Source organism: Lutra lutra, chromosome 5, assembly GCF_902655055.1.
Source record: "Lutra lutra chromosome 5, mLutLut1.2, whole genome shotgun sequence".
NCBI lineage: Eukaryota > Metazoa > Chordata > Mammalia > Carnivora > Mustelidae > Lutra > Lutra lutra.
The window spans coordinates 127066630-127093243 of record NC_062282.1 but is presented as its reverse complement, the minus strand read 5'-3'; the positions used below and the strand labels follow the sequence as shown (position 1 = coordinate 127093243).

The 26614-nt window shown below is 41.4% G+C and overlaps 1 protein-coding gene and 1 pseudogene across 3 annotated transcripts; one reads left to right on the top strand and one right to left on the bottom strand.

The window, feature by feature from the left end:
• Positions 1-994: 994 nt before the first annotated feature.
• MACIR (macrophage immunometabolism regulator) lies at positions 995-19620 on the bottom strand. 3 transcript variants are annotated; one of them, XM_047730767.1, is made up of 4 exons: positions 19434-19620; positions 11379-11468; positions 10787-10844; positions 995-3482 (listed from the first exon to the last, which is right to left on the bottom strand). In XM_047730767.1, the coding sequence occupies exon 4, from the start codon at positions 3457-3459 to the stop codon at positions 2836-2838; it is 624 nt and encodes a 207-aa protein (XP_047586723.1). In that variant the 5' UTR covers positions 3460-3482; positions 10787-10844; positions 11379-11468; positions 19434-19620; the 3' UTR covers positions 995-2835. The 3 variants fall into 3 exon arrangements, with proteins under 3 accessions (XP_047586723.1, XP_047586722.1, XP_047586724.1); XM_047730766.1 differs by lacking the exon at positions 10787-10844 and having other exon boundaries at positions 19434-19619; XM_047730768.1 differs by lacking the exons at positions 10787-10844; positions 19434-19620 and adding an exon at positions 18260-19046.
• Positions 19621-24621: 5001 nt separating this feature from the next.
• On the top strand, positions 24622-24702 carry LOC125101355 (uncharacterized; annotated as a pseudogene).
• The last annotated feature ends 1912 nt before the right edge of the window (positions 24703-26614 follow it).

The window sequence follows — 26614 nt, the reverse complement described above, 5'->3', positions numbered from 1 at the left end:
GAGCCAGAGTCTGGAAGGTCTGTACCAGTTTACATTTCGATCTATCCCCCACTGTCTTTTCCTCCCTGACTGCTGACTCCAGGAGCCCTGCGACCAGAGGAGCAAACACAGCCAAGGGGAAGTCAGAGATGCAAACACAACTCACCTCAGACTGGCGGAAGAGGGAAATCCTACTGCCACTTTAAACATCAACAGAGCCTCAAAAACATGGTATTTTTGCAAAAAAGAAAAAAATATATATATGAAGTGTGGTGGTGCTGCCATTTATTGAAAGTCAGGCACTGTAGGATAGATAGCATCAAGTGTCTTCCAGGCAAGTGTGCCCTGTTTAGTACGAAATATTAAATTGAATAAAAACGGTGGGGGGAGAGTTCAAAAGTATAAACTACGTCAAAAGTCTGAAGAAGGGGATTTCTTTTTCCTCCAGCGAAAGGAAATCCAAGCCAACCCCCCCCCTTTTTTTTCCATGGGCTACTACTCCCTATAGGAGCACAACAAGATCACAGAGTGCGGAAAAAGCAAGGTTGAAAGAAGGAGCTCTCCAAACACACTTTGTAAACTACATACCCAGAGTTTCAGAACTCACTTTCTAGGAAACCAAACTCAAAACTATTTCTCTTTACCAACCAGATCATTGCTCACATGACATATCTCGAACTTCCAACCCCTTCATTTTCCCCACTGAGGTTCACCTGTCTTTAAGTAAAAACAAAACAAAACAAAAGAGCTACACATTTTTATTTAGCTCAACAAAGTACTTAGGTGCATGGGCAGGGGATAGATCTCATAGGTACACAGCCGTGTTTTCTCATGGACTGAATACATACCATTGCCATGAATATATCCTTTACCCTAAAATGCAAATGAGCACCAAAAATAATTTTTTTTTTTTTTTTTACAAAAATGGGGCCTAAAAATAAGTCCTTAGGCGCAATTCCTGAACAGTAACTAGCCTGTAGATGATGGACCTTGTTTAAAGCACCACACAACGATGTGTGTTTACATCACCCTTTTATTTCATAGTTAGAAATAATACAGTTCCACAGGGTAAATCATCAATAAATAACGGTGTTTAATCATTAAACGTAAAAATCCCAACTCTTTGGCATCTGACAGGATTCTATTTCTTGTCAAACTAATGACTGTATAGATAGTTAATCTTAGTGATCATTCGTCAATACAATTATGTTACAAAGGTGCAATTTACTTTAAAATATACAACAGCTGAAAATTTCCAGCCCACCAAGAAATCTGATCAATTCAGTAAGATAGGGGTCAACTTCCCCAAGGCGCTTTCACACGGTTTGCCTCAGTGAAAGTCTAATAAATGTTGATTAAGAGTTCCTAGGGTTTTCTAATACTTATTCTGCTCTAAACAGAGTTTGCCATTCATTCTGGTTAAAGGAAAGTCATATCTGCGCCAAGAATGACCCACTCGTTAATAAAAGGTGTTCTTATTTTATAAGCAAGACTGCTAACACCTAAGAAACTCACAGCCCCCAAACTAAAATTTAAAATAAGCAGTTCTATGCTGCCAGAAATGCCAATTCGGTAATAAATTGCACCTTCAAGAGTCAAAAAAGAAAAAAAAAGAAATAGAAACTTTTACAAAAGGTTAAGTTACATACATTTTTCTCAAAATATATTCAAGAATAGTTGAGCTGTATTTGTTACTAAAGCCAGGGCGTTATTCCTTTAGCAACAAATTAAACCAGTGCAATTGACACAAATTGTTAAGTAATCCAGGATTAACCCATTAAAACTGCAGAAGCACTTTAGGCTCCCACACTAATCCTAGAAACTGGAATTTCAACGAGCGCTTGAGCTGCACAGAACTAAAACTAGAATGACCCGGATGCCATGCTGAATGGTATCACTCCATACTTAGTTTAAGCATTCGATAGTAGAAATCATGAGTCCTTCTACTAAAAGTTTCATTCACTTACAGAACATTCAGATGCAAACAGTATTATGCCTATCATCCGCAATTAAAAGAATCCTCTCTATTTTAAAGTTCCAGATGAATTTTTAACTTAGAACGTAAGCACTAAGGAACCTTTTTTTAACTTATGAAAACTTCATATTGGAAACTTTCTGGAAAAGCTTCCCCCCACCCATTGTAAAATAAATACTTTGTATCCCAAATTTAATTGTATTAAGACACACTTTAATAATGCTATAAAGAAATATTTTACAGCCATAGAGATCCATAACTTTCCATGCGGAAATAAAAAAATCCACTGCTCAACAGTATTATTGAGGCAAGTGAAGAAAGATTATTCTCTTGTCGATCTGAAATGTTAAATTTTTCAGTGCAAAACCAGTTATAAAATATTTAAACTCAATATTTAAAAATAAAAAGTGGTCCAATTCAGCAATGTTCAAGTTCTAAATTTCATAAAACAAATCATTACATACATCGTATAGTAAAATACAGAGATTAAAGAAGTACTTGAGTACTTAAAGATATAAATTTCTAATGAATCATACCAAGTCAGCAACAACCAAGCAGATAACATTCCCAATTTGAGTGTCAGAAGCATAAAGATGGCATCGCTGTACCACAGCCTTTTTTCCTCCTAGCTAAAAAGCTATTCAAACTAATGGCTGACATTCTGTTTTCTTTGCAGTGGCGTGCTCTAGAATGATTTCCCCCCAAGTACCTGTGATTTCATTCCTGTATTCAAATTTTGATCCAGACAATTTTTAGGTTCCAGGAACACTGAGCTGATATAACCATCTATAATGTGAAGGAGTCCTGTACAGAGAACGACAGTGGGTTTTCCCAGCCAAGCGGATGCTGACCTACACTGGTCGGTACTCTCTGCCCCTGGCTCATGTGTTATTCCTGGCAAACACACGGTCCCCTCGGAGGGTGAGGTGCTGGAGCTGGTACTGGAGCACTTCTGTGTCCGCTGGCTCCTTGATGCTCATTTTATCTAGATTGAGGTAGTCCAGAGATTTGGAGTGGGCCCTCTTACCTTTAAGAAGACAAAGAGGCAGAGGCCCGTGGAGGGCCTTGTAAGGTTCGTAAGGTAAAGATTTAGTGCACTTGTCTCCTGAGCTGGGCATCCGCCTTCGCCTCCTGCCGTTCACGGCCGGGATCTCGTAGGGCTGGTAGTACCGACTTCTGGTTTTGTACAAACGGGAGGAACGCGCGAGTCCTGCGTCCAGCTGCTTGGAGCGCAAGGAAGGCACAGCTTCTCCCTTACCCTCTTCACCTCCCGTGCACTTCTGAGCTAACTTCAGGAGTTCCTCGCCAGTGGTAAAGCCAACCAAGTAGTTGGAGTCCATGTGCAGAATCTGGTAGCCCGACACAGTCCGGCGCATGGGCGAGCACGGCGTGCTGGAGCAGCGGGGCTTCTCCGCTTCCGCCTTGCCCGGGGAGCTCGCTTCGGCCACCGGCAGGGGCAGCGTGGCCAGGGTGCTTCTGGACTCTCCGTTGACATCGACTTCCATGGTAGGCACCAGGCGGCACACTCCTGAAAGCAAACAGACTCAGATCGTAACGGCGTCGTGCACAGACCCTCGGGCCAAGCTGGAGCGGTTTAGACGGCTCGAGGAGCATGAAATAACACCAACCTGAAAGGCGGCCACTGTCCAGCTGCCAGACGTTTATCTGTCTATAACGCACTCCAGAGCAGGCATTAAAATGACTATGACTTCTGGGTGCCTGGTGGCTCAGTGGGTTAAGCCTCTGCCTTTGGCTCAGGTCATGATCTCAGGGTCCTGGGATGGAGCCCCACATCGGGCTCTCTGCTCAGCAGGGAGCCTGCTTCCTCCTCCCTCTCTGCCTGCCTCTCTGCCTACTTGTGATCTCTGTGTGTCAAATAAATAAACAAAAATCTTTAAAAAAAAAAATAAAGACTATGACTTCTCTACCTTCACAAACGTGGAGGCAGCTTAAAGTCTGGAGGATGACTAAAAGGTTCAGATGGAGAAGAAAACAGAAAACAGTCCTTCCCTACAGGAGGCACTCCGTTCAATCACGCAAGCTTTATTCCTTGATGTGGTAGTAAGCAAATCAAATACAGATCTCGACGTGAGGCAAATAAAAATATTCTACACGGCGCCACAGGAATCCACCAAAGACTCCCAACTTGAAAACTGGCATCTTTACATTTTCCATCATTTAATTTAAAATAAGTGCTGAGCTCTTCACACCTACGCTTTTTTTTTTTTTTTTTTTCCCAAACATGTTTAAGGGGCGTATAATGAAAGATGAAAACGGATCGATTTCTGCAAAGGTTCCAACACAGGCCTAAAGAAATGTTTTGAAGGTATGGAGGTGTCAGTCTTAAGTTCCCCAAATGTTGCAAATGTTCTTCCTCCCATGTCCCCAGTGAATTATTTACAGCAAACCATTTCCTAGTTTAAAAAGAAACCCTAAATCCAATAAATCAGGTCACTTTTAGTATTAAGCATATATAAAATATCAGATGCACTCTATTTGAGAAAATAGGCCACTGATTTACACATTACTTTATTTTACAATACCTAAGACCCTGCACTTTTGAATAGTTTAAGAAATAGCAGAATAATTCTCAATGAATGCTGATATTATTCATCATGATGATAACACTATATATTTTGGAAAGCACCACTGACAAGAAGTACCACGCAAAATGGCCAGGTTTCTAGGAAGCAGCAGATAAGTCAAATTTTGGAAAATAAAAAAAGTACCAAGGGAAACTGAGTGTCAGTGTCTTTTCAGAGAAACTTTATTTCTACTTGATCATCAGTATGGAGTAGAAAACACAATTTTTTAAGTATCTCAGGTTGCCAACCAAAATGATGTCAAATAGTAACTAATTTTAAGATGAAGAATTTATTGGAAGAGACTGTTATATTAAATGATACTTATAAATGCTTTTGTGAAACAAATAATCTTTTCCTGGTTGAAGCATTTCCCAAAGTTTGGGTATTCATTTGAAATCCAAGCAATTCTAAAGCTTTTAAAAAAAAAAAAAAAAGGAGCCTTATTCCCTCACTTGCATGCTATTTCCTTTATGAGGAAATAACCAAGACTATGAAGAAGTCCCCAGACACCATCCTATCCTCACTACGTCTACATCTAGAACACAGCTGAAAACTGAGTCCTGGGAGAGAGCAAATGCCAAAGGGATCCACAGAGCTTTTACTTACTTTTTGCTCTAAACTTTAGTCTATGTAGTTCCACATTTAATTTAATCAAAATACTGTAGCCCCTTCAAACCTTTCAGATTTAAAGTAATTAGCTTTATTGTATAATGTATAAAGTAAATTTTTATTTGATTGTGTAATTTATTTCTCTGTTAGGAGGACTATCGGCTACTTTGATAAGCATACAGAAACCTGAAGATTTCTTATCTGATACACTTCAGAGGGCCTGAGCTTTGTCAAACCTTATACTGAATAAACAAATGTTTCCTCTAAGCCAAATGACATACTAATCTAATACTTCCTTTCTTACTAATTCTAGATACCCAGAAGGAGCCCAGGAGGTCAGATCCAAGGCCTCCAAGTTACGGAACCTGACAGGGAGCTACGGGCGTTAAGTGTATCTCTAATAGTCCATTCTGAAAGACAAGGAGAGGAGGGCCAGTGAGGCTCAAAGAACCAGGGCTGTGCAGGAAACGGAGCACACACGAAAATGGGTACCCCACGTAAGAATGACCCAGGTGATGACACTCAAGCAGTCAGTCCACATGAGGTGACACCCTTGGTCTAGGTCCCTTCCAAATCTGGGAATCCATGACAATCCACACACCAACAGCAGCCACCTTCCTGTGTTCTAATTCGGTGCATTACAAACTTGCCCCAATCCAAGCATGCCCACTCCACCCATCAGGGTTCGGGTAATAATTTAGAGGCTAGGCTGAAAGTCATCTGTGCCTCTGAGGGATAAAAACTGCTAAGCAAGGGAAGAGGAACAAACCTTTGTTAGGATGCAAAGGCTTGAGAGAAAAGGGCAGAAAAGTATCTATTATCTAGAAAATAAGCACCTAGAAAATGAGAAAACTAAAGACAGTGAGTGAAGTGATCTATAAAGGTGACGATTGGATGGGACATGAAACAGCTACCAGGACAATACAAAGAGATGAGTAACACTGCGGCTTCAGTTTCCAGCAGCCATAACATCGTAAAAACCACCACGTGGGTTGGCCAAAACTACCTAACAGGATCTTCAGGCACATACCTGACAGACAGTGATTTCACCCTGATGGTCAAACAAAAGAAACCGATGTGATCTAAGAGCTCTGGAAATTCCAACCGAGCAGCCTGGTGTAAGAAACCTGCCATTTTTGCTGAGGTAAACAACACACCCCCTGTTAGAAGACACCACTTAAGCAGCAACTTAAAGACACAACCACTTCCAATACACTCTAACAGGTATGTGGCCTAGGAAATAAGGTCAACACTCTACATCAGGTTTCTGAATTACAGTCTCATGGTCCTGGAACATAAGAACACTTGTCTTAAATGTTACATAGATCACTGCAACCTACTGAACTTCTGATGAACGACTGCAAATTCTGGAAAAGTGCTCGCATGTTTTAGTGACAAAAACATCAGTACTTCTGCTCCAAACAGTAAGAGAGTCTCAAAACTAACAGCTCTGTGAGGTGGTTTCGTTGGTTTCTTCAGTGTATTGTTGAACGTATGAGAACCTCTTCAGATCTTGATATTCATGTAGGAATGTCCATGGTGCACAACCTGACTCTTGTAAACTGCTTAGATTTTTAAAAAAAAACTTTTTACTTACATATTGATTGCCCTTCTAAAGAGCGCCTAGCATGCACCAATGAGAAAGCTAGGTGGCGGCCATGTTTCAGAAAAGAGAACACGGACTGGCAAATATTTTGTTTTTGGCTAGGTGAAATGCTGACCAAGCAGTATGCCCTCCACTCTTCAATGTTGACTCACTGAAAGCAAACTTCTTATGCTATTAAATTCCTGAGAATTTCCTGACTGGATTTAAAGACTGGACTAAGGCCCTGGGAGTCGTTATAGGATCAACTTCCCCAGGTGACCTCTTAAATGAGAAGTAGTATAGGAGCACATCTGAAAAAGAAGTTGAGCTACTTTCTAATTCCATAATTCTACAAAAAAAAAAAAGGCAGTGATACTAAAGATGGAGATACTTTTTCACACAGTAAAATTTCTTACTAAAAGCACTAGATCAGGGATGCATGGGTGGCTCAGTCAGTTAAACAACCAACTCTTGATTTTGCCTCAGGTCATGATCTCAGGGTCATGGGATCAAGCCCCGAGTCGGGCTCCACGCTGGGTGTGGTGTCTGCTTAAGACCCTCTGTCCACCTCTGCCCTCAACATCCCATCCACCCTGCTCACTTGCTCTCTCTGTAAAAAAATAAATAATGAGAAATTAATAAAAGCAGTGATCAGGAAACATGGCTACCATGACTACAACTGGAGATGGCCTATGATCAGAATATTCTTCATATTTTATCATATAGATTTATTATTCCTTAATAAACCATTCATGATGAAGCATTTTATTTCCTATCCTAAAATAAACTAAGCCTCATAAATGCCTACTGCCAAGATAAAAGATTACAAAGAACTCTTACAAATACTGCAGGTATGTGCAAAAGGCAGCCACTCCCACCGCACCAGTAAAAATAAACATGAACCGGGAAACTAGGCACCAGGCTAACTTAGGCACTGCTGAGCACTAGAAATCACAGAGCAATGACAACCTTATTGATTCCATTAATGCTTTTCATATGTAGTTTAAAGCAAAAATAAAAACCAGAAACAGAAAGCCGAAAAGTGTTGTTATTATAATTACAGAAGCAGCAAAATTTCTGTTCATAGAAGAGTCTACAACAAAAAATACAACAGAGAATAGGAAATTCAACTTGTAGTTGATGAATACTTCTAAAACTTGACTCTCCTAAACAAGTTCCAGGAACATATATGATTTTTTTTTTAACTGCCACCTAAGGGTCTTCAGGATCAAATTCCTTCACAGTCTAATCCGTAACAAAGGTACTGACATAGACTTACAAAACGTGAAAGACCTGACTGTGTTCATAGGGGCCAGTGTGTTTCTTTGAAACGTGGAAGGATTCAAAACTCAACCAGGCTAGACGAGGTAGTACCTCAGTATCTGCTAGAAAAATGTACACAGCACATTATTTTTAAAACATGGGTATGGCATGCCATTATGAATTCTGTCTGCAACTAATGCCAACAGGTCCAACGTACAACAAATGTGTAGGGGACCCTGGCACACCGAGATGAGCACACTCAAAAGACCATCATTGGTGTAAAATCTGCTCAGCTCTGAACACTCCCCAAGAGGTCCAACTTCCCAAGCATTTGGCACAAGGAGCATTTAAAAAATATAACCGAGGTGCCTCAGCTCCTCAGACCAGCTCTGAAAATAGCTGAGAAGTTTCACAATTGCCTTACAAAGAATTCTTTTTGAAATGTACTGCATTCTGGGAATTTTTTTTTTTTTTTAAATCAGGCTTATCAAAAAAAAAAGTCACCATCAGTAATCAAAAAAATTATCCCATATGCTTGAACCGTTTTTAGTAACACACAGCAATTCCATTTAAGAGAAAACATATATAACCGTCTAAATATACAGAACAAAAATGTCACCGTGCGAACAAAATCCTTTTCAAGAAATGATCCATTTGGAATAGAGCCGGCTCTTGGCAAATGGAGCCTCCCAAGCATGACTACTGTCAGTCTAGCAATATCTAGAACCACTTAGTTTTGGTGCCAGCATCATCTTGGATTTCACCTATGCAGAGCTTCTGATCATGAGGAAGAGGACACTGAAGCCATGAAGGCAGGGGCTTGCCCAGGGCGGGATAGGCAGTCCAGGTTTCCTGACACTGGCAACTTCATCATGCTATGTGTGGGGGACACGGCTCCTCAACTTGTACACATGCAAAGAGCATCCAAGGAACTTCAAAAACTACGATGCCTGTGCTCTACTTCAGGTTTGTGTTTGAAGTCCTATGGGGCACAGCCTAGGCTCTGAACTTTTCAAAAAGATCTCCAGGACATTCTACTCTGCAGACGTGTTTGGGAACTTGTCAGACAGAACTTATCAGACAGAAGAATTTCACTCCTCTAAGTCTGTGCCTTTTTTGTTTTACTTTGTTTTAGATCAGTCATTACTGTCCTACTAGTGGATACATTTTCTGCTGCTTGAAATTGTAACAACCTATCCCTAATGCCTTCTAGCTTACTGGGTTTAATCCACCGTGGACTTAAAAAGCATGTGCTGATCAAACATGTTGAAACTGGATATAAAATAAAAATAAATCTGTGCTGAATGAGAATCAGGCCCCTTGGTGTGCACACACTTTGCTACAGCTACTTCAGCTTCTTAGAAGCCTGTATCAGATACAGCCCTTTGGAAAACAGTTTGGCAATTTCTGACACAGTAAAATAAATGTTATTTAAAAACCCACCTACACTACTGTAGGTATTTACCTAGGGAAAATGAAAATGTATATTCACATAAAGACCTGAACATGAATACTTTTAATAGTTTTATTCATAATCACCAAAAACTAGAACAATCCAAACATCCATCAACAGGGAAATGGAAAAAGAAAGAGTGACCCATCCATACTATGGAATACATTTCAGTAACAAAAAGGAGCAAACTAAGATTACAAGAGTGAAAGCAGCAGATAGAAAATGCTACATATGTGTGATTCTACTTATATGACATTCTGGAAAACTAAAGGGACAGTAATCAATCAACAATTGCAAAAGGTCAAGGTTGGGAGGTGGGGATAAAACTACAAAGGGGCACAGGGAACCTTGGGGGGGAGTGATTAAAATAGTCTATATATAGACTATAATGGGCATTCCACAGCTGGGTACATTTATCAAAACTTATCAAACTATACAAAAGGATGATTTTTACTATATACAAATTATACTTCAATTTGAAGTCTGACTTCAAAAAATAAAAAAAATATATTAAATTAAAATAAAAGAAGCCTGTCACACACTTCCAAGTTTTTGAACATCCTCCTAATTTTAAAATTCTTCAAATTATCGGATCTCAGAATCACAAGGCATCTTAATGGTTGTTCAGTCTATGTTTGAACACCTCCAATGACAGGTAACTCATTACCTCTCGAGTTGGTTCATTTCACCTTTGCAGCTAAGCTAGACTGTCCTTGTATTTAATATATAACTATATCCATAATATATAACTATATCCATAATATATAACTATATCCATACATAACTACACATGTGCCTCTGAAGAGAAAAATACACACAGACCCACACACACACATTCCTGTAACTTCCACTCACTACTCCTAGTTTTGTGTTTTATTTAAATTAGATGAGTTAACTCAGCCACATTATTTCTTACTCAATATCCTCTAAAAGTATTTTGTACTTTGAGTTTTCAAACATCTTGCTTTTTTCCTCAAAACTTAAAATTTAGTAATGATTCCGTTTTCCCAATGTTTTAAAAATGCATTGTCATAAATCTGGTACACTGTATCTAACTAATGAAACAAAAGTGTCTGGTTTTCCCCATCATTCTTTTGAATCATTCTGCTGCTGACGGTTAATTTGGAGATCACTTATTATGAAACCAGAAGTTTTTCCAGAATTTTTTTTCCCCGAGTATTCCCCCCACCCAAGGATTCTGACCACTCGAATTCAAAGCAAGGACCTATAAAGATCTTGCCAAAGTATAATGAGATATCAAAGCACCAATGAACTCACATTAGTATACTTTTTAAAATTCTAAAAAGCTACAAAGATAATTATTAAATTCTTTTCACCTCCAAACACATGGAGTCACATGGGTAACTGCATTGGCATAGATATAAAGACGATGCACTGAAAAAAAGACAACGAAAAGACAACAGCACTGCGTTAATTTTAGCAAGTTGAAATTGATGGTGCAATAAAAGGAAGGTCACACTTGCAGTGAACTTCTGTATGACCAAGTGAAACTGATGGTCCTTTCAGTCACCTGTATGCCTTTCTTTAATAACATATGACCATATACAATAAGAACTTTTTGCAAATTATTTTGCCCATCTCTAGGGATTAATGTTTTACTAAAATTTCCCTGAAATCAGAGCAATTACCTCTTAACTACTCTATTCTTAAGTATTATTCCAAAAATCTCCTTTATCTCACAGGAATAAGTTAAAACCCCAATCAATAAGGCAAACACTTCAAGATAATAAAGTGAGCAATCTGCAACAATAATTTCAGTTCCCATCATTAAAAATTTCATTACTGTAGTAAATATACTTGCAATCGTATCTCGACATTTCACATTCATCTGTTTATGTAGTCCTTAAAACACATGATGATATGTTCATACAATGGGTTAACAAAAAGAAAAAGCAAAATTTAACTCACCAGACTAAATCCCAGAAGATGTCACTGTAGAATGTCCAATGAGTCCCAAGGGAACACAGGCATAATATTTCTTCTGCTCTACTCCAGATACTAAACATGGAATATAAAAATAAACCTTTAATTTAACAAGTAACACAACTTACAAAGCAATTAGAACACTTCTAACTGCAACACAGGAAGAAACTAGCAGGAGGTAACTAACATCAGGTACAGGTTATAGAGGATGCAATATTAATTCCTTTTATTAAAGCAAACTGACTTTGTTTAGCTAAACTGAACCTCAACCATTTTATCATGTTTATTCCTCTGTATTCTGCTGCTGAAATTCTACCTCGAGATTAAAAGCAGCTAACTGGACTAAATACAGAAACACAAATTTGGGGGTTAAATGTTAGCTCCATCACCCTAGCGCTCTTTGTGTACTCAAGAAATTCACAGTATCCTATGAAAAAATGTTGATGAGGCTAGGGTTAAAAGAAAAGGTCCTATTCATGGCCTGGCTAAGAACTTTGTGTCCTGACCTTGTATAAAGAGCAATATTGAGAATGAGGACGATACCATTCTTCCTCCCTCATAGAGCCGCTTTGAGGAGGAGTCAGGGGAACGTGTTTTGCACGTTGTAAAGCCCTTTAGAGATGTGTGATGTTATTATTATGCAATTAATTTTTGCTGTCTACTCATCATAGCTGTAAAATAGCAACAATAAAAATCCTTCATAAGACTTCTCTGAGGCAAATGGTTGGAAAGGCCTTGGAAAACACTTTTTTTCTTTCTTTCTTTCTTTTTTTTTTTTTTTTTTTTTTTTTTTTTTTTTTTTTTTAAGAGAACACCACTTCTTTATAGAGTTTCCACATTGCTTAAGATTTCGAGCATCTCCTCTAGGCCTCTCCCTTTCCTGGGGAGGTAATGTATAAGAGAATCTGTCTTTATCTCCTACCTTCCTTGTTAATTGGGTGAATTTCTTGAGGTCAAGAAAACTCCTCAAAATCCCATCCACCCGTGAAGATTTCTTTGGTGGTTGGGTTTCTGTTGCTGTGTCTAACCTGGGGCCAGGGAGCCTCCAGTGGGCTGAGTGGATTCATTTCACCAGCACAGGTGCACAGGGCCCCCACGAGGGGCTTCAGTGAAAACAAGCCCTCACAGCCAAAGCAAACTGGCAAGGGAGAAGGCAAGGACTTGTCACCTTATTACTTTCCTTACCACTACTGAAGAGTTGCATCCAAAGGAAATGCATCGTTTACTGAGTTAAAGGGATCTGCCTCTTGAACTTTGCAAACTGGAAGGAGTGAATGCACCAAGACCTAGCCGTCATTCTGAGACGCTCCCATGGGTATCAGCCTTTGCAGCTCCCCTAGATTTAGGAAACCGCTTCGTGATGCTCCCTTTCTCGCTGCTTCTGTCACAGACTGGGTCCAGGCTGGGGAACCAAGGCACCTGCAGGAGGAAGACTTCTTGCCCACCAGGGAGCCTCTGGTTTTTACATAAAGTGAACTGTAACGCGGCAAGTGAACTGTAACGCGGCAAAAAACTGTTGCCTGTATTACTTTTTTTTTTTTTTACCTAATATACCCATTCTTGGAAATGCCCCCAATACTACTGTTACAAAGTTCGAGTTGATTTCTTATTCAAGTAAATGGATTTTAGTGGGGATGGAAATTTAAAAAGAATTTGAGCCCCTCCCGCATGCCAAAGCTAGGGGCCAGTTCTGTGGCTTCATCTTAACCCCGACTCCGCGGTGGGGGGTACCATCCCCCTTGCAAAGTGTTCCATGAAGCAATGCTATCTGAGGGTCAGGCAGGAACTGAACCCCGGTTTGCCGGACTCCGAGGCCCACCGACCTTGCTTTCTATACATGTGGCCCCTGCACAGTGGTAAGCCCGGATGGACAGCTTTTCACACAACAACCATGTTCCTGAAAAATGTAAATTAATTTCTGTAAATGGAATTCTATTTCAAATGTGTGGAGAGGCACTTTATTTTAAAGCTTTATTGCCTCACTTGCGAAGTGATTAGAAGGAGGTGCTTTTAGCTACTAGTTCTCGTGTTATTTCCAACTTGAAAATGGGAGGATGGAGAGGCACATACCGGAGTCCTCTACAAAGTCCATCTAAATCCTGGACCCCTTCTCCAAGAGGAGCGCACAAGATACTTGAAAAGCATAAATCGTAAGGGAGGACAAAACCATTACCAAGCAATCCTGGCTGGTTATGTGGTTGGAGGCCAAATACAGAGAGACATTTCCACTTCATTTTTCAGGGCTACCTTTATCACAGAGTGAGATCCATTTCATTTAGACTTTTGGAAATTTAGATAGAAAACCTAGGAGCAGCAGGAACATTAGAAAAATCTGGACGTGTTTTAATTCTAAACAAAAACTAGTTTTAGGGGCACCTGGGTGGCTGAGTGGGTTAAGCCTCTGCCTTCGGCTCGGGTCATGGTCTCAGGCTCCTGGGATCGAGCGCTGCATCAGGCTCTCTCCTCAGCAAGGAGCCTGCTTCCCCCCTCAGCAAGGAGCCTGCTTCCCCCCTCTCTCTCTGCCTGCCTCTCTGCCTACTTGTGAACTCTCTGTCAAATAAATAAAATCTTTAAGAAAAAAAGCAAACTAGTTTTAGAAAACACCGTAAAATCTCATTCAAGCTATCATGTAATTTGTATCACGTGTTTGGTGATATGTGCTTCTTTTCAAGCTTTTAAATGCATGAAAAAATATATTTTCCAACAGTTTTTTCAAGAGCAAAAGAAAAATCAACCTAAAACTTCATTCTGGATTTGAAAACAGAGAGCCTTAAAGTAATTATCCAACTCTTGCCCGGGAGCTGATGTGGAAGTCTAGGAAATGGTCAGTAATTTCATAGTAAACAAAGTGTAGTAACTGATTATCCCTATTAGGGTCGTGCCAAGCCAGAAATAGAATACAAACACAGAGTCCAAGGGAGCCACCCAGGCGAAACTAAGGTGAAGGAGCTCCATTCCCTGTCTCATTTTTTCCTCATTTCTGACTCTGCTTATTTCTGTGTATAACCACCTGCTATCTGTGCACGGGGACTAAGAGGAAGAGAATAAAGATGATGAAGAAGAGAAGAATGAAAAGATGAGACCAGACACTAGTATAAGAATGTCTTCTTGAAGAGATTGCCTATAAAGGAATCTAGTTAAAAAAAAAAGAAGGAGAAAAACTAAAGAAAGGGCTTTATCCCATGTCCTGTAGAAACAATTAAGATTGTATGTAATGTAATATGAAAGTTCCCAAAGAACTGGATTTTTAATAAAAAGAAAGCAATGTTTTTGAACACCTTCTCTATGCCAAAAGCTATAAGCAATTTATAGGAGAAATAAGCAATTTCAAGGAGAAAATCCCACCCCCACTTTAAAGTATCTGACCAAGTAATATACTATTTGAGAGTCAGAACAAGAATCTGAATGCCTACCAGTCTGACTCCAAAGCCCACGGACACTGGCAGAATAGGGATGATGAATTAATATACTTTGTTTACTATGAAAGTACCAACCATTTCCTAAATTTCCACTTTAGCTCCAGGGCAAGAGTAGACAATCACTTTAAGGTTCCCCTGCTTTTAAATCTAGAATGAAGTTTTAGATTGAATAACATTTTTAGAATACTTTAAAAATCTATAAATCCCTAACACTTGCAACTGATTCTGGCCAATGCTTTGACCATGAAGGCTTGGCAAGGTATCAACAGATCTCCTCTCCAAGACAGTCAGCAAGAAGGAAAAGAACTCATGGGAAAGGCTTACAAGATATACTAAACGCTGTGCAGAAAAACAGACAGAATAGAGCAGAGGCTAGAATATATAATGCTTCCAGCTACAAACAGCTGAAAGGAGCAGAAAACCCCGTGACATTAGGCTGGAAGCAATGAAAATAGGAAAAAGTCAGCATGGCCAAGGTCTTCCCGCAGGCCTCTGGATAGGGAAGCCATGAGTGACTAAGCAAAAGACACCCAACATATGACTGCAAATGAAGCTTCTGCAAATAGGAAAGTTTGCAAACATTAACTAGGAAGTGTGTCAAATTTCTCAGGCAGGGTGATAGATATCAAAACAGGTAAATAAAGAAGAATGTCCTTCAAAAGTAGGGAGGCCATATGTCTCAGTTCACAGCCAGTAATGCGGCATAATTATTTATAGCACCCCCTTTATCACTCCAAAGTGTCCCTGTTGGGCAATTATACTGTTATCCTACTCAAAAATAATATTTAACAATGAAAAGGTAATGAATTAAAAGACTGGGGAGGGGGAAGTGAGGAAAAAAGACCCTTCTGCTTGCACGGTGGCTTCCCACACAGATCTGAGGAGTATTTATTTGGGTGTATCCACTCAGCTGCTCAATTATTCATTCACTCATTCTGTCATGCAACAATATTTCTTGAGTCTTATTATATCCCAGCATTGTACAGGTACTGGGACAAATACAAAAAGTGAAGCTGGAGACAAGGAAAGAACGAAAGACAGACAGACATGGAAACACAAGGAAATCTAAAACATAGAATAGTAAACTTGAATGGTACTGGAAACCCAGAGAAGGCAGTGTTTTTCCCCCAAATACAGAAAGCGCTACAGGGAAATGTTCAAGCCCACACAAAATCCCTATGTACAAAACAGCCGTAAGTATCAGACTTCAGCACAGATCTACTAATAAAATAGCAGTAAGAAAAAAATAATAATAATGGAGAACAAACAGTGTTAACAGAGGGAGATGGTGGGGGATGGGCTAGATGGGTGATGGGTAGTGAAGAAGACACCAGTTATGTTGAGCACTGGGCATTATATATAAGTTATGAATTACTAAATTCTACTCCTGAAACCAATACTACACTATATTAACTAACTAGAATTTAAATAAAAATTTGGAAGAAAAAATATATAAATAAAAATTAGGGGCACCTGAATGGCTCAGTCAGTCAAGGGTCTGACTCTTAATTTCAGCTCAGGTATTGATCTCAGGGTTGTGGGTTCAAGCCCTATGTTGGGCTCTACCATGGAGTCTACTTTTATAAAGAGGTTTTTTTTTTTTAGAAGAAGAAATTAAAATCTATCACTTCCAATCATATGGTTATAAGTACGGAGGCCAGCAAATAGCCCTTGTGAAATTTGGTAAATAAATCCCACTAATCATTAAAGAGTATATTATAGAAAACAAGATAAATTTTAGGCAAAGAAAAATGGTAGAGTAGAAGTTATGGGTTCTAATTCTAGATCCAACACACAAAGAAAAAAATGAAAACAGGCAATATTTCTCAGAGTAGCTATTCAAGGAGAGATCAGTAACATAAAAAAAGCAAGTGAAAAAAATAGGTAAACGTTGCATTCAGACTAATGAAAATATTTTGCAACCACTAGTCTCAAAGATTACTCTAAAAATAAAAAAGACAAGGACCAAAACATCTCTCAAGTAACAGAACACTGAGCAGAAATAAAATGGTTTAACTGCTAAAGTTACAACACACACAGTTAAGAACAAAATGCTTAGCTGTACCTACCCTACTCTACATGTTCCTCGTAGAGATTACTTCAATCTCACTTTTCCATTTGTAACTCATAAAAACTAAATCATCAACAATTTTAAGAAGAGTTATTGAGCAGGGTGTGACATTTCGGAAACCATACACCATCCCTGACCTTACAAACAAATCATTAACCTCACCAAGGGGGTAAGACAAACCATAATAAGTTCAGTAAGACCAAAGGGGTGGAAAAAAAAGGTGTTTCTCTTCCTACTATCAGTTCTTTTAATAACAACCCCCTGAAAGTGCAGCATCCATTTTCCCTCTATTTCTGCTAATAGAAATTAAAGCTAGATTACCAATTGTCTCACTATTATGTAAAGTCACCCTTCACTTTTAGGGAAAAAAAAACAAAACTGGTTTCACTACAAATATGACTGGCAGTAACTGGAACTGCAGATCTACATGCAGTCTTTACAAGAAATCTGCCTCTGAGGAAAGCATAACCAAAATGGGACAGGTGCACACAGTGGAATTGGCTAACCTTCCACATGAAAGCTTAAACCCAGGAACTTATTTTGATAGGCTGGTGATGGAATCAAGAGTTCTCTCTGGAGGAAAAGACCTGATTTTTTTTTCTCCCAAAGGATATAAATCAGCAACAGCAAAGCAAATTTCAACCCTGCATATAAAGTTTTATTACTCCCACCATACTAAATACTTCAAAGGGTGTACAAGAGCTCTCCAAAGGATACAAAATTATACAAAGGAAACAAATTCACTGACCATGATGCAAGGTCAATAAATACCCTGTATATCTTTTGTCCTGGTGTTGTCACTATTAAACAGTCTCACCTGCAATTAATTAACTAGAATGTTGACAAAAGCATACTGTATACACTGCTCTTATCAAATCAAGAACTCTACGGGTTCATTAATCCTAACATTTCATCCTCGCCATTTTATTAAGTTTATAATGCATACACAGCCACATGACAGAAACACCGAAATCTATGCAAAATTCATTAAACATAATTGTGTAAGCATAAATCATGGTCTTGAATTAATAAAGTACCCAACACTTCTGCAATAATAACCAATACTGTATTTTGAAATCACTGAGAAGATACAATTTGCGAAGAGATCATTTCTATCTCTCTTAGTGTGTAACGTCCTCTACAGGGTTAAAAAAAAAAATACATAAAGCAACTAACAACTCTAAATTGTAGGGTGGCTCATCTCAGAAAAACAATATAAAATAAAGAGTTCCAGTAACGTCAGAATTGTGCAAGAATTGGTCTTTTCAGCTAGGAGTAGCGAGCATGCAATAAAACGCTACTACCTCTATTCTTCCTCAAATGGTGAGAAAGTTCCCAGCCCCAGTTTTACCTGTGCACTACAATCATACACATACCATCTCAGCATCTTGGCTGGACACAGATAACTAACCCACCCAGGTGCAAACTGCTGCGGGCGGAGAAGCAGGAAGATCCTAAGGATGTGGAACATTTGCAAGGGGAAAGGGACGGGGCCATCATTCCCTTCATGTTCCCATCGCCTAGCTGGCAGATTTGCAGATTCCACCACTAGAGAGAGTTTGGCAGCTTCACAATGGGGCCGCCTGCTCAACGTGTGACTGCCGCCCGCCTGGAAACCCCTTTCCTCTGCTTACCACCCGCCCCAAAGTCCACCCGCGACAGGTGGGGAGAGGGCAGAGATGCCCAGCGACAAATCTGCCGCTTTCGCTTCTGGCCAGCACTCGGCCCGAATCTACACGCGCGCCCCCGGGCACTGTCGGTCCGTCCGCCCCCGCCGCACCGGCAGAAGCGCAACCGGCGCGGGCTGCGGGCTAGAGAGCGGCCTCACCCCCCGGATCAGCTCGAGAGAAGAGGACCGACGAGATAAGCCCGTTAGGGCTCGCCCCCAGGCGCTATCTGGCCGGGGCAGTCGCACCCGGCGCGCGGCCGGGGCGTGCGGCCAGAGGCGCAGCAGGCCCGGGAAAGAGCTACTTCTCAATGGGGCCCCGAGGCCAGCTGCCCCGCGGTGCGGGCACGCTGGCGGAGGAACTAGCGTGCGCGCCAACGCGCCCCGACTTCCGCACCGCCGCACCGCGGGAGAGGCGCTCCGGCTCGCCGAGTCCCCGCACCTCCCCAGCGAGCGCACGCCGCGCGCACACGGGGGCGCACGCCCCCGCACACTCACACGCGCTGCACACTCACGGCGTCTCCGGCCCCACCCCTGTGCCAAGCAGCCGCGGGCTCCCCGCACCCCGCAAGGGCCCCACCCAGTTCACCAGACCCCAGCCTCCTGCTCTGGCGCCCAAGGACCGGCCCGCCAAGGCCCGGGGCCCCTGGGGCCGACCCGCCGCCTATCCCGGCGGCCCGCCCGCCCGCCCGGGGTTCCCCAGCACCGGGCGGACACCGCGCGCCCGGCCCCGACACGAGGCAGGGAGGAAGGGGCGGTGCCGCGACAGGGGCTGGCACCGGGACTCGGTGACTGGGGCAACCCCCAAACCACCCACCCATCACCACCACCTTTTCTACAGCACAAAAGGTTGCAGGCGGAACCGCCGTCCCCGTGCAACCTACCGGTGGCCCACGGTGCCGCCACCTCCGCTGTGCCCGGGCCGCGGAGCCGGAGACAAGGGCGGGAGAGGCGCAGGGTTGCGGCGCCGAGATTCGGGCAGAGGCCGCCAGGCGAGCCAGCCGGGTACCCTCTCCTCTCCCACCGCGTTCGGCGCCAGCTACCGCCCGGCGTAGTCCCCGCCTCCTCCTCCTCCCCCGCCCGCCTTCCCGCCCTCCTCCCTCTGGCTGCGGAGGCGCAGCCCGTCAGCGCTGGGCCCGCCTCCTGCGCCCGCTCCGACACCCCGTGGAAGGGCGGGCCGGCGACAGAAAGGCGCTAAGAGGCCTGAAGTAGTTGACTGGGATGGGGGAGTTGCGGACTAGGGTGGGGAGGAGGAGTCCTAACACCTCCTCCCGGTCCCAACCCGCACTCCGACTCAGGAGCTCGGTCCGACTCGCAGGCCTGGTTACACTGAGGTTCCCTCAGTTAGGTGGTGGGGTGAGGTTTGTCATTTGTGAGTCTCTGCTTGAAGGACTCAGCACTGAGCAGAAGTAGAGAAACTGGAAGCCCATGAAATGACAAATTATAGGGTCAGTCTTGAAAATCGCGGGGTGAGGTGCATTCAAATTTAGATTCTGATTGGATTCATTGTTTTTGAATCCTCAGACTAGATCTTTTCCATTCTTGTAAGAATTGATCAGGCTGGGGCGCCTAGGAGGCTCAGTGGGTTAAGGCGTCTGCCTTCGGCTCAGGTCATGATCCTGGGGTCCTGGGATCGAGCCCCGCATCCCATCGGGCTCTCTGCTTGGTGGGGAGTCTGCTTTCTCCTCTCTCTCTCTCTGCCTGCCTCTCTGCCTACTTGTGATCTCTCTCAAAGAAATAAAATCTTAAAAAAAAAAAAAAAAAAGAGTTGATCAGTCTTTTCTATCCTCAATCCATACGAACCACCTCTGCCAAACAAGAAACTCGGCGATAAGAATATGACATTTGTTTCGCTCTCACGATGTGCCAAGCCTTTTCACATGCATTTCCAAATTTACACACCTCTCACTTCTGTAAGGATGTGACCATTATGATCCACACTTTAAAGGGTTGGAAAGTTAAACTTCCTCGAGGTCACACACCTAGTTAGTGCCTGAGCTGAGCCTGAACCCAGAGAGTAGAACCACAAAACGGTTTATAAATGTGGCTAATTTATGCTCCAGTCTCGATCCAAGAGAGTTTGTTGTTAACTTTGAACAAATTTAAATAAATCTTGATTCAAACATGTTCCAAAATCTACATATGCCTCTGATAATATAAAGGCAAATGAATCTGAACACCCCTATTTCAACGGAGTGATGCCTGCGGGCTTCTCCCCTGGAAGACATTTTATACTACCTCTGTGTGCCCTGAAGTAAGTGTGGGAAGACAGAGGGAGAAGGACACTTTGAAGAATATTCTCTAAAGAACAATTTCAGGAAACAGAAATTACTTTATTTCCAACATTCATACGTAGGTAGCTTCTCAAATACAGAAGCTGGCGCCATATACTATGTATTAAATAAATAAATGAATGGGTTTTTTGCATCAATTATTTCAAATTATAATCTGTTTGACACAGTGGTGAATTGTGCTGATGATCATGCTCATAAAACCTCTTCCAAATATTGTCTATTTTATATTCAGAAACTTCCTTTTATTCTGTCCTAGTTGAAATCTCATAACCTCTCAGAAGAATGACTTGTACTTGCCCTTTGCTCTGAAAGTTTGGCAATGTTCTTTGGCCAAAAGCAATAAAATGCTGGTTTGCCCTTAGCTTTATTAGGCTTCAGGCTAGCCACCTTGAAAGGGCTTTGCCTCGAAATTGCCTTGCCCTCCGGGTGGTGCTTCCATCCCACCTTTAACTCCTCACCCCATCAAAATTTCAGTCCCTTTTTGAGTATCACAATGAACACCCACCTAATAAACCAGTTCATGAGGCAGTTAATGACCAATAATAACTTTATGTGTGGCCCCTTGGTACCCTGATTGGGTACTGCCTTAATTCAGATCTGTTGTGGCTTTGTAGCGGCCACAACTACAACTGTTGTGGCTGAGGGGAGATGGGGAATGCAGACGCTCTTCCCAGAGCTTTTTTGTGTTTTATGAAGATCTATTCAATCTATAAAGAAAAATGCCATTCTTATAAACAATAAGGACACATGTAGAAAAGATCTTGTGATCTGAAAGGTCTGAATCTGAGAAGTCCAACACTCCATCAAAGATCCCTTGTGTAAGTTATATCTTTGCCTCAAGCCACCCTTCCCAGAAAAATCACTTTGAAATGATGGTTGCCTGAGAAGGCTTATATATGGATGGAACAGCGTCACTTAGCAAACAGCCAGTTGAGAGAACAAGGTAGATAGATTTGATAATAATGTAGGGGATATAAACTACAAAGCCAAGTGTGTAAGAAATATCACACTGCAGCCTTTGCTCTAAACCCGTTTGTTTCCATCAGGGGCTAACCAGGGAAAGAGAGGATTTTGAGTATTTACAAAGACATAACTAAGTCCAAGGAAATGATGCCACAGACAGTGGAAGAACTCAGAAGCTGAGCAGGGGTTGGTGAGGTGATTCAGAAATTAGCAAGCATGGCCCCTAGCTGGAGAAGGAAAGGGAGGAGACACAGGTTCTGGAGCCCAGGGGCCTGGCAGTATGGCCAGCCTGGGAGCTGCGACCATGGAAGAGGGACAGCTACTGCCAAAGAAGTCATTTAGGGCAAGGGAAAGGAGGAAAACGACTGTAGATTTTCCTTTCCTCGCACCATCTCATCTCCTGCCGGTGCCTGACATTCAGCCAAACTTCCACCCCAGCCATCCTGAGAATCAAAGAAACACCCGTCAGGGTTAGCTCTCTTGCCACACAGAGGCAAGTAGGGGAAGGGCCAACAGGCCCTGAATCAGCACATCTTTTTATTTCACTTTCCAGGCTTCAGTTTTCCTTAAAGCTTTTTCCCCACTCCCTTGTAGGGTCAAAGTTCCAAGAGTTCCACACCAGGCTATGTGTAGGTGGAGATGACAGGGAGTGGGAGGAAGTCCTTTGGTTTATATGCATCTGTCCACAGAGGCTTCTAGTGTCCCTTCCCAGAGCTACCACCTACAGCAACATGCTGCTGTGTACAACGTGTCCATAGATGGGATGGCTCTGTCCTACGCTCGTGAACCTTCCCTTTAGCTCTCGCCGGCTCTAGCACCACACCTGGAGACAGAGAATATGCCTAATGTCTCAGACTGTCTTGTTAAGCCTCATACATTATCAGTCACTTGTATTTAGGGTCCTTTAGCAAATATATGATGTAAGCAGGTTGAAAGTTTAAGAATGAATAAAGAGATAGATCTTGCATTCATTGTTGAAAACAAAGCAAGAGTGGCTCCATTAATATTAGATAAAGTAGACTTCAGATCAAAGAAAATGGACAGACAGAAGGGGACATTATAAAATGATAAAAATGGTCAACATACATGAAAGACTAATGTATAATGCACCAACTAGGAGAGCTGTAAGATAGAAGCTGGTGGAACTGAACAGAGAGATAGGCAAACACACAATTATAGTTAAAGACTTCAACACCCCTCTATTAAGAACTGATAGAACAATGAGACAATAAATCAGCAAGAATCAAGAACATCATCAACCAATAGGATGTAAATGACATCCATGTCCACCCATGAACAGAAGGATGCACAATCTTTTCAAATGCCCATGGAATGCCAAGAAGGATAATATCCTGGTTCATAGACCAAATCTGAACAAATTGAAAACAACTTAAATCGTACAGAGCATCTTCTCTAACTACAATAAAATCAAACTAGAAATCAATAATAGAAAGAAAACCAGGAAATGCCCAAGCACTTGGAACAAAGCAACAAACTTCTGCATAGTCCATGAATCAAAGAGGAACTCTTGAGGGACATCTTTTTTTTTTTTTAAAGATTTTATTTATTTATTTGACAGAGAGAGATCACAAGTAGATGGAGAGGCAGGCAGAGAGAGAGAGAGGGAAGCAGGCTTCTCGCTGAGCAGAGAGCCCGATGCAGGACTCGATCCCAGGACCCTGAGATCATGACCTGAGCCGAAGGCAGCAGCTTAACCCACTGAGCCACCCAGGCGCCCAAGGGACATCTTAAAAATACATTTATTTAACTGAATGAAAATGAAAATACAACATTTCAGAACAGGTGAGACACAAGTAAAGCAACATGGAAAGGGAAATTTGTAGCACTAAAATGTATACATTAGAAAAGAAGGGAAAAAATCTCAGATTAATCTAATCTCTTAATCTTAAGAATCTAAAAAAAAAAAAGAGCAAAATAAACCCAATAAACCCAAAGCAATCAGAAGAGAAGAAATAATAAAGATCAGAACAGAAATCAATGGAATTGAAACAGAAAAACGATAGAGAAAATGAATGAAATGGAAAGCTGATTCTTTGAAAGGATCGGTAAAATTCACAAACCTCTAGCAAAGTTAAGAAGAAAAGAGAAAACCCAAATGATCAAAATCAGGAATAAAACAGAGAATGTCGCTATAGACCCTGCAGACATTAAAAAGACGATAAGAACATATTATGAACAACTCTATACTCATAAATTTGACAACTTAAGTGAAACGGACCAATTCCTTGAAAAATACAAACTACCTCAATTCACCCAATATGAAATAGATAATATGAACAGCCCTGTGACTATTAAAGGAAATTAATTCATAATTTTAAAACTTCTACAAAAATAATATTTGGGTCTAGAGTACTCCTGAAAAACTCCATCATACATTTAAAGAATTAATACCAACTCTGCTGTCCCTCCCAGAAAATAGGAGTGAACACTTCCCAATTCATATTATGAAGCTAATAGTACTCTGACACCAAAACCAGAAAAAAGACCTCTTTAAAAAGACATCTATAGGGGCGCCTGGGTGGCTCAGTGGGTTAAAGCCTCTGCCTTCAGCTCAGGTCATGATCTCAGGGTCCTCGGATTGAGCCCCGCATCGCATCGGGCTCTCTGCTCAGCAGGGAGTCTGCTTCCCCGCCCCCTGCGTGCTTGTGATCTTTCTCTCTCTGTCAAATAAATAAATACAATAAAAAAGAAAAACACAGCTTTAAAAAAAAAAGACATCTATAGACAAGAATCCATTGTGAATATAGCTGTAAAAAACACAACAAAATATTAGCAAATAAAAATCAGCAATATAAGCTTTGCGCAGTGGCAGTATCGTAGCCAATGAGGTTTATCCGAGGCGCGATTATTGCTAATTGAAAAATCAGCAATATGTAAAAAGAAGTATACACTATGACTGAGTGAGCTTATCCCAGGGATGAAAGTCTGGTTTGATACTCAAAAATCAGTATTATCCACATAGTAATAGACTCAAGGAGAAAACTCGAATGATCTCATCAATTAATAGAGAAAATGTATTTGATAAAATTCAACAGATATTTATGATTTTTTTTAAAAGCTCATAGAAAAATGGGAATAAAAAAGGAAGTTTCTCAGTTTGATAAAGAGCATCTGCAAAAAAGCTACAGTTAGCATGATACTTAATGGTGGAAGATGAAATGCTTTTCCCTTAAGTGCTGGAGAAAAAACAAAATTGTTCTGACCACTCCATGTTCAAGTTGTACTGGAATTTCTAACCCACACAATAAGGCAAGAAAAGGCAAACAGACTTGAATGGAAGAAATAAAACTACTGTTATTTACAGATGACCTGGTTTTCTATAGAAAATCGCAAGATATTCAGACCAGGGAGGGAGACAAATCATAAGAGATTCTTAATCTCAGGAAACAAACTGAGGGTTGCTGGAGGGCAGGGGTGAGCAGTTTAGGGTGGCTGGGTGATAGACATTGGGGAGGGTATGTGCTATGGTGAGTGCTGTGAATTGTGTAAGACTGATGATTCACAGACTTGTACCCCTGAAACAAGTAACACATTATATGTTATTAAAAAACAAACGAACAGGGCGCCTGGGTAGCTCAGTTGTTAAGCATCTGCCTTCGGCTCGGGTCATGATCCCAGGGTCCTGGAATCAAGTCCCACATCGGGCTCCCTGCTTGGCAGGAAGCCTGCTTCTCCCTCTCCCACTCCCCTTGCTTGTGTTCCCTCTTTCACTGTGTGTCTCTCTGTCAAATAAATAAATAAATCTTTAAAAAAAAAAAAAAAAACGAACAAAGTTCCTAGGACTATTTAAGTGAATTCAGCAAGGCCTCAAGATACAAGAGGTACATTAAAAACTACTGTATTTCTGTGTACCCATAATGAATATATGGAAACCAAAACTACAGTCCATAAAACTGCGAAATTTATAGGCACTCAAAAAAAGAGAAATACTTAGGTTTAAATCTAACCAATGTATGCTGAAAACTACAAAATGCTGATGAAAGAAACAAAGATCTGAATAAATGGAGAGAAATATGGTGTTCATGGATTGGAAGATTCAACCTAGTAAAGATGTCAGTTCTCCCCAGATTGATCTTTTGGTTTAATGCAATCCCTATCAAAATCCCTGCAAGGTTTCTTATGTAGACACAAATGACCTTATTCTATAATGTATATGGAAAGACACAGTCTCAGAACAGCTAAAAAAAAAAAACTTAAAAAGGTAGAGGGGGTGGGGGCGCCAGGGTGGCTCAGTGGGTTAAGCCTCTGCCTTCAGCTCAGGTCATGATCTCAGGGTCCTGGGATCGAGCCCCACATCGGGCTCTCTGCTCAGCGGGGAGCCTGCTTCTTCCTCTCTCTCTGCCTGCCTCTCTGCCTACTGTGATCTCTGTCTGTCAAATAAATAAATAAAATCTTTTAAAAAAATGGTAGAGTAGGGGTGCCTGGGTGGCTCAGTAGTTAAGTGTCTGACTCCTGATTTTGGCTTAGATCATGATCTCAGCATTGTGAGATCAAGCCCTGTGTAGGGCTCTGCACTGGACATGGAACTTGCTTGGGATTCTCTCTCTCCATCTCCCTCTGTGCCTTCCCCCTCACTCACACTTGAGCTTTCTCTCTCCCTCTCTTTCTAAAAAAAGAAGAAAACAGGAAGAATCAGTCTACACCTTTGCAAGACTTATTATATAGCTATTTTAAATGAGAACAGTGGAATAGAATAAAGAACCCAGAAATAGACTCACAGAAATATGGCAAACTGATTTTTGACATAGAAGCAAAAGCAATGTAACAGAGGGAATATAGCCATTATA